This window comes from Bos javanicus, chromosome 8, assembly GCF_032452875.1.
Source record: "Bos javanicus breed banteng chromosome 8, ARS-OSU_banteng_1.0, whole genome shotgun sequence".
Lineage (NCBI taxonomy): Eukaryota > Metazoa > Chordata > Mammalia > Artiodactyla > Bovidae > Bos > Bos javanicus.
The window spans coordinates 11,715,280-11,732,462 of NC_083875.1; the positions used below are offsets into that span (position 1 = coordinate 11,715,280).

Genomic DNA, 17,183 nt, shown 5'->3' on the forward strand with positions numbered 1-17,183 from the left:
GATTTCCCAGGCAAGAATACTGAAGTAGGTTGCCATTTCCTCCTCCTCCAGGGGATCTTCCTGACCCAGGGATCAAGCTGTCAACTCCTGCACTGGCGCGTGGGTTCTTTATCACTGAGCTACCAGGGAAGCCTACAGAAGGCAGAGGTTACTTGAATCTGGCAGGATGCAGACTGTCATAAAAACTGTTGAGTGTATGAGAACCACCAAGGTTCAGATCCCTGGGCCCCACCGGCAGGACTCTGATTTACTAGGTCTGGGTGAGACTAGGAATTTGCGTTTTAACAGATCCTGGGGGTGACCTTGATGCAGATAGGCATCCAACCTCACTTTGAGAAACATAAGGACCACGGAAAGGGCTTAGAAGTCATCTGATCTGGTGACCTTAAGCCTAGAAGTACACCAGAATCATCTGAAGAGCTTAAATACTGAATTAATTCCATCATCCAGGGTGGGGCCCGGGCATCATAGTTTTTACAGCTCCCAGACGATTCTAACATGGAGCTGAAACTGAGAACTGCGGAAACGGAGTCCTATCCTGTCCTTTGGGCATGTGCATGCTCAGATGCTCAGCTGTATCTGACTCTGTGACTTCATGGACTGAAGTTCATCAGGCTCCTCTGTCCCTGGGATTTCCCAGGCAAGAACACTGGAGTGGGTTGCCATTCCCTTCTCCAGGGGATCTTCCTGACCAAGGGATCGAAACTACATCTCCTGCGTCTCCTGCATTAGCAGGAGAATGCTTCAACAAATGAGCCACTTGGGAAGCCCATCTTGTCATCTACCAGTAGGAAAACAGAGGTCCTGAGAGGGACCAAGGCCACATAGCTCATTATTGACCAGAAATTAGGAGCCAGTCTTCACAGCTTGAAGCAGGCATTCAGAGCCCCTAGCCAGGAAGATGCTATTGTGGGTCCTGAGCTGCAGAGATCTGTGCTTGTCTTTGGGGTTCTGGTGCCCAGCAGACCCCTGATGAGAAATTCCCCCACAGCCCGGGATAGAAAGCCCTGGACTAGCCAATGCTGCTGGCAGCCTGCACTCACCCAGAGAGGCCAGCACAGCCACAGCCACCAGGAGCAGGGCCAGGAAGAGGTAAAGAATCCTCACGGACGTGTGCAAAGACAGGTTCTTCTGGCAGCGGCTGCAGCGGGGTCCCGGCTGGCCTGTGGGGGTTGGGGAGGGGTGGCGACAAAAACAGCCCGGTGGTGGAGGCTGCCAGTTCCCCTGTCTGGCCTGTCTCGGCACATTTTGAACCATCCTCGGAAAGGGGGCTGTCGCTGGTCTCCATCTCCACCCACTTCACTGCCTTTTCTCGAGGTCCTGGAGCTTTTAGGAATGGGCACGTGTGCTAAGTCGCTTCAGTCAGGTCTGACTCTGAGCGCCCATGGACTGTAGTCCACCAGACTCCTCTGTCCATTGGATTCTCCAGGCAAGATTACTAGAGAGGGTTGTTGTGCCCTCCCACAGGGTCTTCCCCATCCAGGGATTAAACCTGCATTTCTTATGTCTCCTGCACTGGTAGGTGGGTTCTTTACCACTAGCACCAATTGGGAAGCCCACAGCTTTTAGGAATAGGTGAGACCAGAGTCAGGAACTTGGAAGAACACTGGCATCACGTTATCATTTGTCTCCATGGCATTGTCATTCAGCCCACATGGTAGGGAATTACCCCTGCCCAAAACATCAGCCTTAGTCGTGATCTTGTACTACAGGGCAGCCAGCCTTGTCTCACCAGTGGGTGACCAACTCCTCCCAGTTTGCCTAGGATGTTCCCGGATTTTAGCACTGCAAGTCTCTTGTTAAGGGAACTCCTCGGAATCGGGCAAACCAGGATGGCTCGCCAAGACTGTCTCAGTTTTAATAACTCTAAGTCACACCTCCTGGGAAACCCCTCAGTCCCAGGCCAACCAGAAGGTCGGTCACTAGTCCCCAGACTTTGGGGGTCACTTGAAGTTCTCCTGGAATCCAAACGGATGGTTCCAGTGTGTCCATCGGTCCCTCGTACAGAAGCGGGAGGGAAGCCAGTGTTCCTGGAGACGCTGGGAGGTGGTCACTGCCCAGCGAGAAAGCTGTGACGCTCCCGGCTGTGCAGTTTCTAAGATGGATCCAACTTCAGCTGCGCATTTTGAGTAACAAGAATGTTTAAAAGCCCCAATGCCCATCCACACTCCAGACCAAGAGATCAGAATTTCTGAGGGTTGGTCTCAGACATCCCTGGGTGATGACAATGCACAGCCAAGGCTGAGAATCTAGACTGAAACCCGCCAAGAAGCCCTATGCCAAATAACAGTTCACGGGGCATTGGTTTCTCATGCCAAGCTGGTGTCCCGTGAGCTTGAGAAGGACAGACCACTTAAGCGGCATGATGAAGGGGACACTTCTGGAAGATGGGCCCTGGGGGAGATGGCAGAGGTCCCCTGTAGGTCTCAGGAGTAGCCCTGGAGACAGATGTCACGTGTGACAAACTTTGACTTCATCCGTACTGCATAACCCAGGCCTGTGCAACTCCACCCTTTAAGCCTCCAGGCAGCAGTGGGGAAGGAACAGCCTGGATGGTGAAGCCATGCGGATAGGCAAGTCTCTCCCCAGCCTGGGGCTGAGGGCAGGGGCGGGGTGGTTCTCAGCCTAGAGAGAGGATCAGAGGGGCGCTCCGGAGCCCTTACCCTCCTGTGTGCATGGGAAGGACGGCATGTCCTCGTCGTCAGCAGCCAGCTCCTCTTCTGTGATACACAGCGCATCTCCGTCACCAGCGGCTGACCTCACTGAGACGAAGCCAGCACCGTCAGACCCCAGGCTGGGGCCCTGCCGCACCCACCCCTCTCCAGATGCCCCGTTCATTTATAGTCCCGAGCCCCTGTGCTCACCCTCACCTCTGGGTCTAAGTCAGCCCACCTGAGCTCCAGGTGATCTGATGGTAATCAGAGCAAAGGGGGATGGAGGGCAGGATTGAATGGCTAAGGGACCAGGACATCCCAACATCTGAGAGAGGAGAGTTCATGATCTCTGACAAACTTGCAAAAATACACAGGCCAGCCCAGCTGCCCACTCTATCTACACCTTGCCCAGATCCCTGGCATGAAATAAGAAGAAATGTTGGTGTTTAGTCACTAAGTCGTGTCTGATTCTTTGTGACCCCGTGGACTGCAGCCCCCCAGGTTCTTCTGTCCATAGGATTTCCCAGGCAAGAATACTGGAGTGGTTTGCCATTTTTCTCCAGGGCATCTTCCCAACTCAGGGATCGAACCCATGTCTCCTGCATTGGCAGGTGGATTCTTTATCACTGAGCCACCAGGGGAGCCCAAGAAGAAATATAGCTTGCATGGTGTGACTCAGCACACTTTCATCCCTGGCGCATGGTACACAAAGCAGGATTCTGCTTCTACAGGGACAAGGATGAATCTGGCTCCAGTACAGTCTCCATCAAGACTCTGCGTCCAGCCCAGCTGAGGGGTGGGAGGCACTGCAGAGAGGAGGAGGGGGCGGTGTGAGGATACAGGATGGGCATGGGCTCTGCCTCACACGCTGCCTCATGCAGGACCTGCCGAGGGCGGACGGGACTGGGGCAGGAACAGGTCTCATGTCGGAAGGCTGATCTAGTGCTTGTTCCCTGGGAACTCGTGCTCCCTAAATAAGACCCAAGTGAGGCATTCCTTCATTCAGAAGATTCTTCCCCTTCCCCTAGACACTGCATACCCCTTCCTCCTTACCAGATCTGGTCTTTTTATGAATGACCAGAAGAAAGATGCCCAAAATAGGCAGCGTGAACACAAACATCCCAGTGAATGTTTGAGAAATGAGGTGGTCTGCACTGAGCTGACCAGGGCTTTTGTGATGGGACGTGGGGGTGTAAGCTGATGATGACAACCAAACTGCTTGGGAGATATCTGGTGGGGGATTTTATAAACCATGCCTGAACATCCAGAGGCAACAGAAGAAAAGATGAATACTTGTGACTACATTAAAGTAAAACAGTAAAATAACACTTCTGCATGGCCAAAAAAAGCAAATGACAAGGAGAAAATATTCGCAACATACATCACAGATGAAGAATTAATATACCAAATTTATAATGAGCTTTTAAAAATAGAGGAAATAAAGGAGACAAAATCCTATAGAAAAATGAACAAAAGACCAGAACAATTATGAAAAGAGATATAAAAGTGGTACCCAAATAAATAAAAAGATGTTTAACTTTACTTATAAGATAAAAGCAGTTTAAAACTACACTGTGATAACATTTCTCACCCATCAGATTGACAAAAAAGCAGAGGCTTGACAATACACTCTGTTGGCCTAGGTGGTGGAGAGTTGGGGTCTGAAAGCAAAAATGGCCCAAGGCTTGTAGAGGGGGTTTAGTATATGCATTTACCCTTTGACCCAGCAATCACAATTTTATGAATTTGTCTAGGATAAATACCTCCGACAATCTGAAAATATGTGTGGCAAGGTTATTCATTACAGGATTATTTGTAATGTCAAAAACTGGGAACTATCTAAGCATGCAAGCACAGGAGACTGACTAACATCCAGTGGCATCCATACACACCGTGGGGCTCAGCACAGCGATGCAGTGAACAGGGAATCTCTAGTAGCTGACGTGGAGTCACTTCCGGGAGGTATTACAAGAAAACAACAAAGTGCAGAGGAGCCCTATGATGTGCCACCCTTGTCACAAGAAAGAAGGGAAAATAAGAAGGCATCCATATATATGCTTATCACTAAAAGAAGAAACGCAGGAACAGTCCCAGCGAAAAAACAACAACACTGTTTTCTACAAGGGATGGACTGGGGGAAAAGACTACAGAAAAGTCACCATCCTCTCACTCTAATTTTGTGTATAGTTTGGATTTCTAAAATTATGCTGTTTTTACATATTGAAAAATTAAATTTTATTAATAAAAATACTTGGAACCCAATAAGTCTTGCTTGCTGGAATGAATACCATAAATATACTAAATAGAGAAACAAGGAAAAAACTAATCTATTATGACATAGTTTGGACTGTGTAACCTCAGTCTAGGGTGTGATAGGGTAGGATTGGGAAGAAGTGCAAACAAATCTTGAACCTTCAAAGAAACTTATTCTGTTGTTGTAGCATGGGTAAAGCAATTTGGAAGTCATTTTAGATTAATTCAAGACTGAGCAAATAGAGTAAATGCATTGATTGGTTTGGACCCAGAGATCTCACGATGGAAAAGGGGATCAGAAATATAGAATGGAAGAGATAAGAAAGAACCCTCTGGGGATGGACTGAAGTTGAAGGTATCAGTGGGAATTCATAATTTCTAAAATGTGTTTATGTATGAATATATTTGTTTACATCCACATATAGGTATAGAGGTATCTATATTTGTAGCTATGTGTAGACACATAACTTTGTTGAAATTTCCAGGAAGCAAAGATATCAAAATAGCATTGAGCATGCCTAGCAATCCAGATCTTGGTCTCTCATACCGTTGCCCACTAAAAAGAACCAGGGAACCTTGAAGAAATGATTAATTCTATGGTTGGGCAGAAGGTAGACAGAAGATGAATCTGGAACATCTTTCTATTTCAGAAATTAAGGGACTGCTCAAAAAAAAAAATGATAGGGGCATGTCACAAGTATACAGAAACCAGCCAGAACAACTTGAACATTGAAATATTTAAGTATAATTATGCAATTATGAGTTCATTGGAAAAAAATAGGAATCCATACCACAGACGAACTGACAGGGAGAAGGGAGGGCTCTTATTACTTCTGGAGCTGGGGGATCAGCAATCATCATGGTCAAGACCAGATCAGGCAAGAACCATCAATGGGTGCCACCTCTTGGGAAAATTTTGATGAAGAACAGCATGTATGTTTGTTTATGTATAAGCCTTTACACACCACCTTCAAGTGTCTCCTTCCAGACTAGACTACTTATTATTGCAGAGGAGGAAAAAAGCCTCAGTAATTATACATTGAGGAAACCAGGCAACACTGACCAGGAGAGGGACAGATGGACAGGGTATACCTTTAGATGTGACGGCTGAGCAGGACACACCATCATCTACAAAATTATTGGCCAAGGATGCAGAACCCCAATTGAATCATGAGGTAATATGAGAAAAACACAGCATGAAAATTGTATTTAAAAAGTTGGTGGGGGACTGAATTTTCAAAAATTTTAGAGTCTAAAAAGACAACACAAGGTGAAATTGACATGACAGCCAAATACAGTCCTTAATGTCAGAATGGATCCTGTGCTAGAGGGAAAAGGAAATCTATTGAGGGGATTATTTGATCAACGAATATCAGAATACCTGTGGTAAATTAGATACAGAATTGAAGCAAATGCAGGAGTTCATGCCTGTACCCTGATCATCTTCCTGTTCCTAGGAAATCCACGCTGAAGTGTTCAGAAGTAAAGAACCATGATGTATGTAAATTACCCTCGAGAGCTTCAGAAAAAGTAAACAGGAAGGAAATCCAAAAAAGAGGAGATACGTCTGTACTTATTGCTGATTCACTTTGCTGTACAGCGGAAAGTAAAACAACATTGTAAAAGCAACTACCCTCTAATACAAGGACCCTGATCAGTAACAGTATCATAACCTCCTGAATTTCCTGCTTGAGTTTCCTCTCCATAGTAACAGACTCCAGGTACCCTCTGTGTGATGGAGTTAGTGTGTTTTCAGCTGTGTGCATGAATGTGTGTGTGTGTGTGTGTGTGTGTGTTTGTGTATGTGTGCATGCTTTGATGGAGAGTGGGCACAGTGGCAGAAGGAAGGCTGACAAGGATGGGAACCCTTTCTGCGTATCCTAAGAAATCAACCTCTTCAGCCCTGCTTTGTGTCTTGGGCTGCTATCCCATCATCAATCTGCCAAGAGTTTAAGAGGATAACTGCCTGGGAGGTTACCAGCACTGCCATCAGTTTTCCATAAAGCAGTGCCCCAGGCGAGGCAGTGCCTTCTGTGCCCTGACCACCAAAACCTCACCCTAACTAGCGGGGCCCTCTCACCCCCAACATCTCAGCCAGAATGATGCTGTTGGATATACCGCAGCCTTTGGGGTCCCTTGGGGAGGTATTCCTTCCATTCTTAGAGCGGAGACGCCTTCCAGGCCTTCCTGCCGTTTCTCATTTCTCTCCTCCCCTGGTGGGGCTTCTCTGCCCACCCCCGTGATGAGGTCTCCTCCCTGTTCTGTTTCCAGGGTCAATTTCATCACTTTGCTGCTTATAGCCTTTGCAGGGAATCTGGGAAGGCTTAAATTAGGCAAGATTAACACTAACCTTCAGCGAACACTCCCTCGGAAAGCACACAGCTCTGTCATAATTCTGCTCTCCTGTCGAGAGCTCCAAGATGGGCAGTCGTGAGCAAGTGGGAATTCACAGAGACCCATGTGATGCCTCGCGGGGTAGCCCACGTGAAGGGAACCACTGGTGGGCATGATCTCGGCTCTCTTTAGACGAGAGACTTCACAAGTGTTTGGCCCCATTCCCTTTGCTGACATCTCAGCTCCATAACTCACAGCACTGTTCCCCAGCGTCCCCAAAGAGATCTTCTCTTTCTAATCCTTCAAACTTCCTGTTTACTAGCGCTGAACCATGGACCCTGGGGACCCCTCATTTACCTACGTCTGGAAGGCTGTAGCAACTGTCCCAGCCCTGTTCCTCTGAATGAGAACATAATCCAAAGCATTTGTGAGGGTTTTAGAAGCCAAACTGTTCACAAGCATGGACTCATTATACTCACATTACACCACGACTGAGCCAGTGAGAGGATGGGAGAGGAGACAGACCTAAAGAATGGAGAAGAGCTTGGCTGGAGGACACAAAGGCGATGACGGGCGAGATGATGGTGGATGAGGCAGGATCTGTACTCTCCCCTTGCACTGGACCAAGTGGAGTCTGCGGAGGCAGGAAAAGAATCTCCTCCCCAGTCCATCTTCCGCACTGCCTGTTCCCACGCCTTCTGGGGCATGTCATTTAGTGTTGGGTGCCCTGGCTTTCCAGAGTTTTCAGAGAGAGGGGGAATGGGAAGGGAGCTTGTTAAGTCACAGAGCCCACTTACCATGTTACAAAGGCTCAGGGAGGTTAAGTGATCTGTTAGCTAGTCAGTGGTTCCTAAATGCCCAGCAATCTGAAAAGTCAAAGTGTTAGTTGCTCAGTTGTGTCCAATTCTTCATGACCCCATGAACTGTAGCCTTCCAGCCTTCTCTGTCTATAGGATTCTCCAGGCAAGAATACTGGAGTGGGTTGCCATTCCCTTCTCCAAGGGATCTTCCCAATCCAGGGATTGAACCCGGGTTTCCTGTTTTGCAGGGAGACTCTTTACCATCTAAACCACCAGGGAAGTGATCTGAAGCAAGATGCAAATACACTTATGGAGTTCTTGCACTAGCTACACACACACACACACACACACACACACACACACACAAGCCACAGAGCTCAGAAAAGCCTTATCCATCTGGGCCCGGCATCTGTTTGCACGTCTGGCCTGCCAGCAGTTTGTCACCTCCTTGAGGTCAGGAGGTCTTTCCTGGGCCTCTTTCAACATAGGGCTGACCTCAAGCGGATATTCAAAAAAGATGGGTTTACTGACCCTTTGCGAAGGCCTGCATCCTTAGAGTATTGCTAACTTCTGCCCTTTTTGATTAAGAGCTCAGTTTTACAAAAAAAAAAAAAAAAGTTTAATGACTTAAAATATGGTTTAAACATGATCTATTTTTAGAGTTCTGCATGGCGAGGGAGTGCTGGGGAGTTCTGATGAATTCAGGATGCAAAGGCTTAAAGGAGCAGAAAGAATATACAGGGAGGGGCCTAATGTTTGGATTGAAAAGGAATGAAAGAGGGATTTGGAGGTGGTGCAGCAGAATTTGGGATCTGCTTCCCCTCTCTTTCCTCAGGGCTGCGGCAAGGGTTATGATTTTTCACTCCTATAGGCTAAAAAGACTCCCTTTTTGTGGGAGAGGGGTTTAATTTTCTCCATCTGTGTCCAGTTGATCACTTTAGAATCCCACCAGCATTTTTACGGCCCTCTCAACTCAGGCTGCAGTTCTCTCCTGCATCAAATGTAAACCATCCGTGAAATCGAGGGCTTCTTGACATGCTGAAAACGAAGGAGCCCCATCGTGTCATATATTATGGGCTGCCGGGTCCTGGGATGCTTGGAGAGGTCGCCACTGGTGTCTGAAACGAGGTCACCTTCCCAGGAAGGCAGACACAGGCTCTAGTTGTATTTTGTCTCTTTTTCATCCTTCTTTCATTTTGCTGACTCCAGGATAGAGGCTACTGGGACGGGAGCGAGTGGGGCTTGGGAAAGGAGTATACCCTTGGGATAGGGTAATGCCTGAACCCACGAGTATCTGGGAAAACCTCTCTTTTGGGACAAACTGGGGACAGCCTGCTGTTCTGGGTACCGAACTTCAAAGACTTTGTATGTCCGTTTCAGCCTCCCCTGTTCTAGAGGGAGCTGTCATGAGGGAGCATCCCGCATGACCTACCCAAGGCATAATCGGCTCCACACTTCACCTAGAGATCTCTACCCAAATTCCAAGCAATGAACTTTACAAACAAATTAGCCTTCGAAGACAGCGCTGCAAGCTCAGTCTCATGAAGCAGTGGCAACCACTGGAGATTTGAAAGAGCCTCTGTTTCGTCCGTACCTACGGTCGTGTCATCCAACTCAAATATCAGAGGGACAGCCACAAGGGAACGCCCTTGTTTTTTCAAGCCTCGGCTCCCACAGGGCCACGTCTAGAGAGTTTGATTTGAAGGTTCCCGACTGGGCACGTGGCTGGGTGTGACTCCTGGCTCCTCTGAGGTTAGACCAGGTTCACCTCACCCTGCGGAGGCAGAAAATAGCCCCAACCTGCTAACACAACAGTGGCTGTCGACTCAGGCTTGCTTTTGGTTGACCGAAAATGTGGAGTTAATTCACTCTTTGGCCTTTCTGGGACTGCAATCTCCCATCAGAGTCAGTGAGGGGGAGAGATTCGAGGAACTGAATAAAAGGGCTTTCTTCAGGAACTTCAAGGAACATATTTTGATGATTATCTTCTATGGAGTTCACAGAGTGGGTTTTCAAAACAGCCAATTGGGTCAGTAAAAATAAAGACTTCGGACTCTTCTCAGGAACCAAGGCTATATTTAAAGTCGCAGAGAAATTGTAGTTTATGGTGGGAGAATGCTGTAATTAAGGTTGAAAAACTGTTTTCCTTGGAAGCCTTCTGCCATGACCCCCTCGCCACAGTCTTCCGCTGCAGATGCGTCTATATTTGGGTGGGAATCTGTCTGTTCCTCTCTGCTCTGATGAACTGGTCCTTCCCTTTCAGATTCTCCTGCTCAAGAGGTATCATGCTCTGTTTCCCTGTGACAGTTGCTGCCTCTCTGCACCTTCATTCCTAAAATCCACATTTGATGCTCTGGGACAGGCATTGTTTCTCTCCCTCTCCCCTCCCCACCACTTCTGCCTGAATCCTCAGAGCCAGCCTATGGCTCCCAGCATCAGCTGCCTTTTACAGTTTCCATAACCACAGAGGTTGTGGGCAGATTCCCTCTCTACCCTAAATTACCTCCCCTTTCTTGCCCTCAGTGTTCTCACTGGGGCACTCTTGGCATTTGGGTGGCATAAATTTCTACTACACAAGGTTCACCCACACTGTGCAGACATCTGGCGTGGCGACCCACGGAGTGCCAGAAGCAATCCCTGGTTATTTGTGATAAACTCAAAATGCCAACTGGGGGACTTCCCTAAGTGGTCCAGTGGCTAAGACTCTGCACTCACAATGACACAGAGGGCCTGGGTTCCATCCCTGGTCTGGGAACTAGATCTCACATGCCACAACTAAGAATTCACATGCCACAGCTAAAGACCAGATGTGCTGCAATTAAGAGTTCACATGCCACGATGAACAAAGATCGAAGATTCTAAGTGCCACAACTAAGATCCGGCACAGCCAAATAAATACAATTATTATACATACATATAGGGCTTTCCTCGTAGCTCAGTCGGTAAAGAATCTGCCTGCAGTGCAGGAGACGTGGGTTGGATCCCTGGATCAGGAAGATCCCCTGGAGAAGGAAATGGCAACCCACTCCAGTATTCTTGCCTGGGAAATCCCATGGACAAAGGAGCCTGGCAGGCTGCAGTCTACGGAGTCCCAAAGAGTCGGGCACGACTGAGTGACTAACACTGTCACTGTAATACATATATGTGTGTGTGTGTGTGTGTGTGTGTGTGTTTATAAAACAAACGCCAGTCCATATTCATGGGTTCCACATCCACAGATTCCACCAACCTCAGTAAGAAAATATATATATATAAAAAAAAAACTTTCCAGGAAGTTTCAAAAAAGCACCACTTGAACTTGCTGAGTGACCAGTGACTACTTACATAGCATTTACACTCTATTTACAACTATTTACATTTAAACTGCAACGGCACCCCACTCCAGTACTCTTGCCTGGAAAATCCCATGGACGGAGGAGCCTGGTAGGCTGCAGTCCATGGGGTCGCTAAGAGTCGAACACGACTGCTACTTCACTTTCACTTTTCACTTTCATGCATTGGAGGAGGAAATGGCAACCCACTCCAGTGTTCTTGTCTGGAGAATCCCAGGGACGGGGGACCCTGGTGGGCTGCCGTCTATGGGGTCGCACAGAGTCAGACACGACTGAAGTGACTTAGCAGCAGCAGCAGCAGCAGCAGATATCATAAGTAATCTAGAGATAATTTAGAGTATATGGGAAGGGAAATCCAAAAAAGAGGAAATATATGTACCTGTGTGGCTGATTCACTGCTGTACCACAGAAACTAACATAGCATTGTAAAGAACCAAATGTGATTAGTCGCTCAGTTGTGTCCGACTGTTTGAGACCCCATGGATTATAGCCAGGCTCCTCTCTCTGTTCATGGTATTCTCCATGAAGGAATATTGGAGTGGGTTGCCATGCTCTCCTCCAGGGGAATCTTCCCAATCCAGAGATAGAACCCAGGTCTTCTGCATTGCAGGTGGATTCTTTAACTGTCTGAGCCACCAGGGAAGCCCAAAAAAGAAACTATACTCCAATAAAAATTAATAAAAAACAAAACTGGAAGCTGTGGGTAGGTTAAAGGCTAATATGATGCCATTTTATACAAAGGATTTGAGCATCCTTGGATTTTGGTATATCTGGGGGGTTTTGGAATAAAACCCCACAGATATGGGCGGCAGTGTTTGAGAAGAGCATCTTGACTATTCACTCAATACAGCAGAGCTCAACCCTCTCCCATCACATACACACTGGTCTCCTCTGTGGAGCTAGCACTTCCTCCACTGCCCTTGAACTCCACAAGTCCAGTGGATGGGAGGGGTGGGAATCATTAGTTTCTTGATCTTGACCATCATGTCTGGGCCTTCAAACCCCTCACTCTCTCTGCTTGTCACCACTTCCGGTCATGCTGTCTCTCACACGGGGATTCCCCTTCTGTCTCTGGGCTCTGTGTACAAAACAGTGAGAAAACCATCAACTTCCTGAGCTGCTATAAAAATGAGACAACATGTGAAAAGTACCAGATACTTGATAAACGGGAGTATCAGCCATTTTTATTAGAATTATTTTTCTATCCTGCTTGAACTCTGCCGTCATTTATTTCCCTTCCCTAAGGTCCGTCACACTCAGGACTGGTTTTCAACTTTCAAAAACTCCAATTTTTCGTTTTCACTCAGCAATCCCCTTTCTAGGAATTACTTTTTAAAGGGATAAATATACCACTAGGCAAAGATGGACATGTAAAGATTATCACTGCATGCTGTGATAAATGCAAGGGAAAATGTATATACCTTAAGTGTCCATTGATAAAGGACTGGGCTTCCCTGATGGCTCAGACAGTAAAGAATCCGTCTGCAACGTGGGAGACCTGGGTTCGATCCCTGGGTTGGAAGATCCCCTGGAGGAGGGCATGGCAACCCACTTCAGTAATCTTGCCTGGAGAATCCCCATGGACAGGTTACAGTCCACAGGGTTGCAAAGAGTCAGACACGACTGAGCAACTAAGCACAATACAAAGGACTGATTAAATAAATTCTTATAAAGCCATACTATGGAATATCATGCAGCTGTTAAAAAAGAATGCAGATCTATACTTACTGCCCAAGGAATATGTCTAGGTTCTATTGTTGAAATTTAAAAATACATATAAAAATACATATATAGTATAATCTTACCTATGTGGAAAAAAAAAATCTGTGTGCAAATAAACAGAAGAATTTCTGGAAAAATTCTCATCCAAATCTTATCAATTTTCTCTGAGGGGTAGGAGTTCATGTGAGGACTATTTTTTCTCCTTTTTCGCATTTTTCAAAATTTTTATACTGGGCATGGATGGTAAAAAGATTCAGTGCAACTAGTGATGCAAAAAACCTATGTCTACATCCTGGGGTACCATGAAGGCAGCCTTTCTTCTTTCTACAGGCGAAGCTCAGCCACTCAGGTCTCCATCATCCCCAGGCCCCCCCAGGCCCCCCTCTCCCCTTTTCTTCTCTCCCCTGACCTTCCAATGAGCTGGCCAGTCCCACCTTGAAAATTTCTTCATGCCTGGCCTGCTTCTTGCTTTAACTTCTTAGCTCTCTTTGTCTCAAACTTCTCTAACACAAGGCCTCCCTGGGTTTTTGTTCCAAATCTACCCACTTTTCTCTCGGTCTATGCCACCTGTTTTTTTCAAGATCAAATAACCCTGAGCAAAGCCTGTTCATCAACAGTCAATGCTGTTGACCATTTCCTCCTTCTTGGAACTTTCTCCTCTCAGTTTCCATGATATTACATCCTCCTTTGTCCCCTGTGTCCCTGACCGCTCCTCTTGGCTCCATCACAGGCTCATTTTCTTCTTCCCTCATGGCTTTCTCTAAAAGTAGAGATTTCCCAACGTGGGTGAATGTCATTAGAGAACTAGCAGGCAGGCCATCTTCTGACAAACCTGTTCGGGGCCTCTCCAAAGTCAACAGGACACAGTTGGAGTCCTTGGCATGGTGCTCAAGGCCTCCTGGTTCTGTGGCTCCCTGCATTTCTCTGCCAAACCCTCAACCTCCAAGCCAACCTCTCTGCCCATCACCCTTGAATACACTTACCCAACGACAGCACCTGCCCCTCCTGCCTGTCTCCTGCATGACCCCATCCAGACCTTGCTCACCTTCTACTACATCCTAAAGCCTTCCCCATCTGCCCCAATGTGAAAGGTTCTTTCTCTCCTCGGATTTCTATGGAATCTACTGTCTGTACCATTCACTGGTGCCTTCATGTCACCCCCCTTGATTACTTGGTTCTCTTCTGTTTTTTCTACCTTTTATTGGAGTATAGTTGCTTTACCATATTGCTTTAGTGTTTACTGTAAAACAATGTGAATCAGCTAAATGTGTATATATATATCCCCTCCATTTTTGGATTTCCTTCCCATTTAGGTCACCATTGAGTAGAATTCCCTGTGCTATATAGGAGGTTTTCATTAGTTATCTATTTTATACATAGTAGTGTATTTCTGTTATGCAGCTGGGGCCCTGGGATGTCAAAGGAGATTGTGGAAGTTTTCCCTAAACTGGGGGAAAGATACACAAGAACTGTCCCCAAAGGCCTTCACAAAACCTGCCAAAACGTTCACCAACATCCACTGAGAAGCAGAATTCTTTATCTCCTCTTCCAAATAAGCTTGAGAGGGGAGTCTTCAGTTTTTAAAATCACCCCAGCTGGAAGGCAAGGTGGCCAGCGTGCACCCCTCTATCCCTCCACCTCTCCCACCCCCGCATCAGGCCATTTTATTGACTCTGTGCACCTTTGCCATGTCAAACCCCCCTCCAGTGCCCTGCGGTCCGGGGATGAAGGTTGGGCTTCCAAAAGGGACCAGTCTGCACGTTGATGAGTGGATACATCCCCCCTGCCAAGCAGTGGGAGGTAGATTTTCCGGGATCTCACTGCTGTTTTCTGAGTCCCTCTGCCCTCCCGCCTGCCCTTTGCCTTCAGGGTGTGGGCACTGCTCCCCAATTCCATGCGGAAAGGCTTTTCCCCCAGGCTTGGGGGACAGCAGGATGTGGGTCTGCCCATCTATGGAAGCTGAGGCCAAGTCTCCCTGGGCACAGTGACCCATGTGGCAGGCCTGCCTCCAACCATCTCTCTACCAAGTCACTTCCGCTTGGCCCTCAGCCCAAAGCTCCTGGGCTGAGTCCCAGGGCATCAGGGCAAGATGGGCCTCGGGACCACCAGGAGGAGGAAGGTGGGCCGGAGAAGGGAACACTGACCAGAGCCTCACGTGTGGCCAGGATCAGAGCCTGTGTCTTGACTCTCAAATCAGTCATCTCTGCAGTGAACCGAACTACTCTGTGGGCACCTCACGTGGCTGGAAGGGGCTCTTGCCACTGGACCCTCTCACTGGAGATGTGGGAACAATTCCACAGGTGGCTGTTAAAGGCTCAGACAAGCCAGTGGGCAGCTCCAAGGTGGGCCCATCGCCAGGGGTGGTGGCAGCTGTGTGCCCTCAGGCGTGAGAGGGGCTGGACTGGGGGCCTGGGGCTGGCTTGCACCAAAAGATGCGGCTGCCTGGGAGGCCCGGCTGCCAGCCAGTGGGCAGGCGGGTGGGAGGCGCCTCAGGGTGGGAGGCGCCTCAGGGTGGAAACAGTTTGGCTGGCAGAGAGGGCCTGGCGCCTGGCCGCTGGTGGCACTCCTTAGCAGACCTGTTTTCTTGTCTAAGTACTGTCCCCACCAACCCCCACAAAGCATAACATCACCGTGTTTAGCTTTGAGTGGGGCTGGTGAGCTTTTGCCAGCCCATGTAATCCTCAGATCCATGGCAGATTGGTGGGATAGTTCGAAGCTAGCTTCCCCCGGGGAAGGGCTATCCTGGAAGGGGCCGGGCCCGTTTTTCTGGCACTTTCTTTTTTCCATGTGGGGAAAAAAAAAAAAAAATTCTGATTCTTCACAGTCCACAGATTCCCCAAGGCCAAATATTGACTGCCTGGCCTGGCTTTTCCCTCTCAGGTAGAGGTGGCAGCTCTTCCTGGCTCCCGGGGAGGATGAGGGAGACAAAGGGGGAGACCTTGCAGGGAGGCGTGATGGCAACACACCCGGCCTTCTCCGCAGCTCTGAGGCCTGGGCCCTGGGATGTCATGGGAGATCGTGGAAGGTTTCCCAAAACTGGGGGAAAAATATACAAGAGCTGCCCTGAAGGCCTCAGCAAACAGGAATGCAGCCCCCCATGGTGGTGAGACTGCTCCTTGAGAGAAAAGGGCAGGCCTTGGGCTTCTTACTTGGAGCCCACAGCCTCCCAGCCAACAAGCTGGTCCTCCTCAGAGACCTCCTCTAAACACCCATTCATACCAGCTCTTTCCTTTTCCTCCTCCACTCAGAGGAATGTTGTTGTCTCACTGACTTTCAGAAAGGTGGGTCGTGTGTTCCCAACTTCCTCCCCAGGAGTTGGGTGTGTGTGTTACTCTTTCAGTGTGACTTTTTGTGACCCCATGGACTGTAGCCCACCAGGCTTCTCTGTCCATGGGATTCTCCAGGCAAAAATACTGGAGTGGGTTGCCATGCTCTCTTCCAGGGGATCTTCCTGACCCAGGGATCAAGCCTGGCTCTCCCAACATTTCAGGCGGATTCTTTACCATTTAAGCCACCAGGGAAGCCTCCCACCCCCACAAGAATTGGGTGTCTCCTCTATGTCAGAGGTGTTCAGCCCTGCCTGTCTTTCCCTCACCATCTTTTCTCCCCAAGTGTTCTTCTGGAATGTTGGTGGAGCCAAACCTCTTTGAGAACATGCGGCGCCTCACCACCATCATCCACATCCAGAGCAGCGTGGGCCCCGAGCCTGTGGTGAGAGGTGGTCTCAGATCTTTCTGGAAGCTTCTGGTAATGACCTCCCTGGGGTCGCTGACCAGGCACAGGACTGCACCACAGATGTGGGAGCCGATAACAGGAGACAGGTGAGGAAGGCCCCTCTCTATTGCTGAGGGAACTCCCTGGAGTTGGTGATAACCTGCTCGCATCATCCCAGGAAGCTCAAGACATGGTGAGGCTGCCAGGGAGCACAGACAGAGGGACCAGAGACCAGAGGGGAGGAAGAGGGATGTACATATGAGCAAGCACACTGGCCTGGAGGGCAGGAGCTCTGGGCCGGTCCCCCTGACTAGCTGTGAATCTTAAGCAAGTCCCTTCTCTGATCCACACGCCCAGCAGTGTAATTTGCACGT

At 48.5% G+C, this 17,183-nt stretch overlaps 1 protein-coding gene across 2 annotated transcripts in view; it reads right to left on the reverse strand.

Annotated features, from left to right (window-relative positions):
• Nucleotides 1-17,183, reverse strand: part of SCARA3 (scavenger receptor class A member 3) — a 38,662-nt gene that overhangs the window by 19,881 nt on the left and 1,598 nt on the right. Inside the window, exons 2-3 of one of the 2 annotated variants that reach the window (XM_061425073.1) lie at nucleotides 2,664-2,762; nucleotides 1,044-1,163 (exon numbers count right to left, since the gene is read on the reverse strand). In XM_061425073.1, coding sequence (XP_061281057.1) covers nucleotides 1,044-1,163; nucleotides 2,664-2,762 — 219 coding nt within the window. The remainder of the gene's footprint in view (nucleotides 1-1,043; nucleotides 1,164-2,663; nucleotides 2,763-17,183) is intronic. The other variant, XM_061425074.1, reaches the window with a different exon arrangement.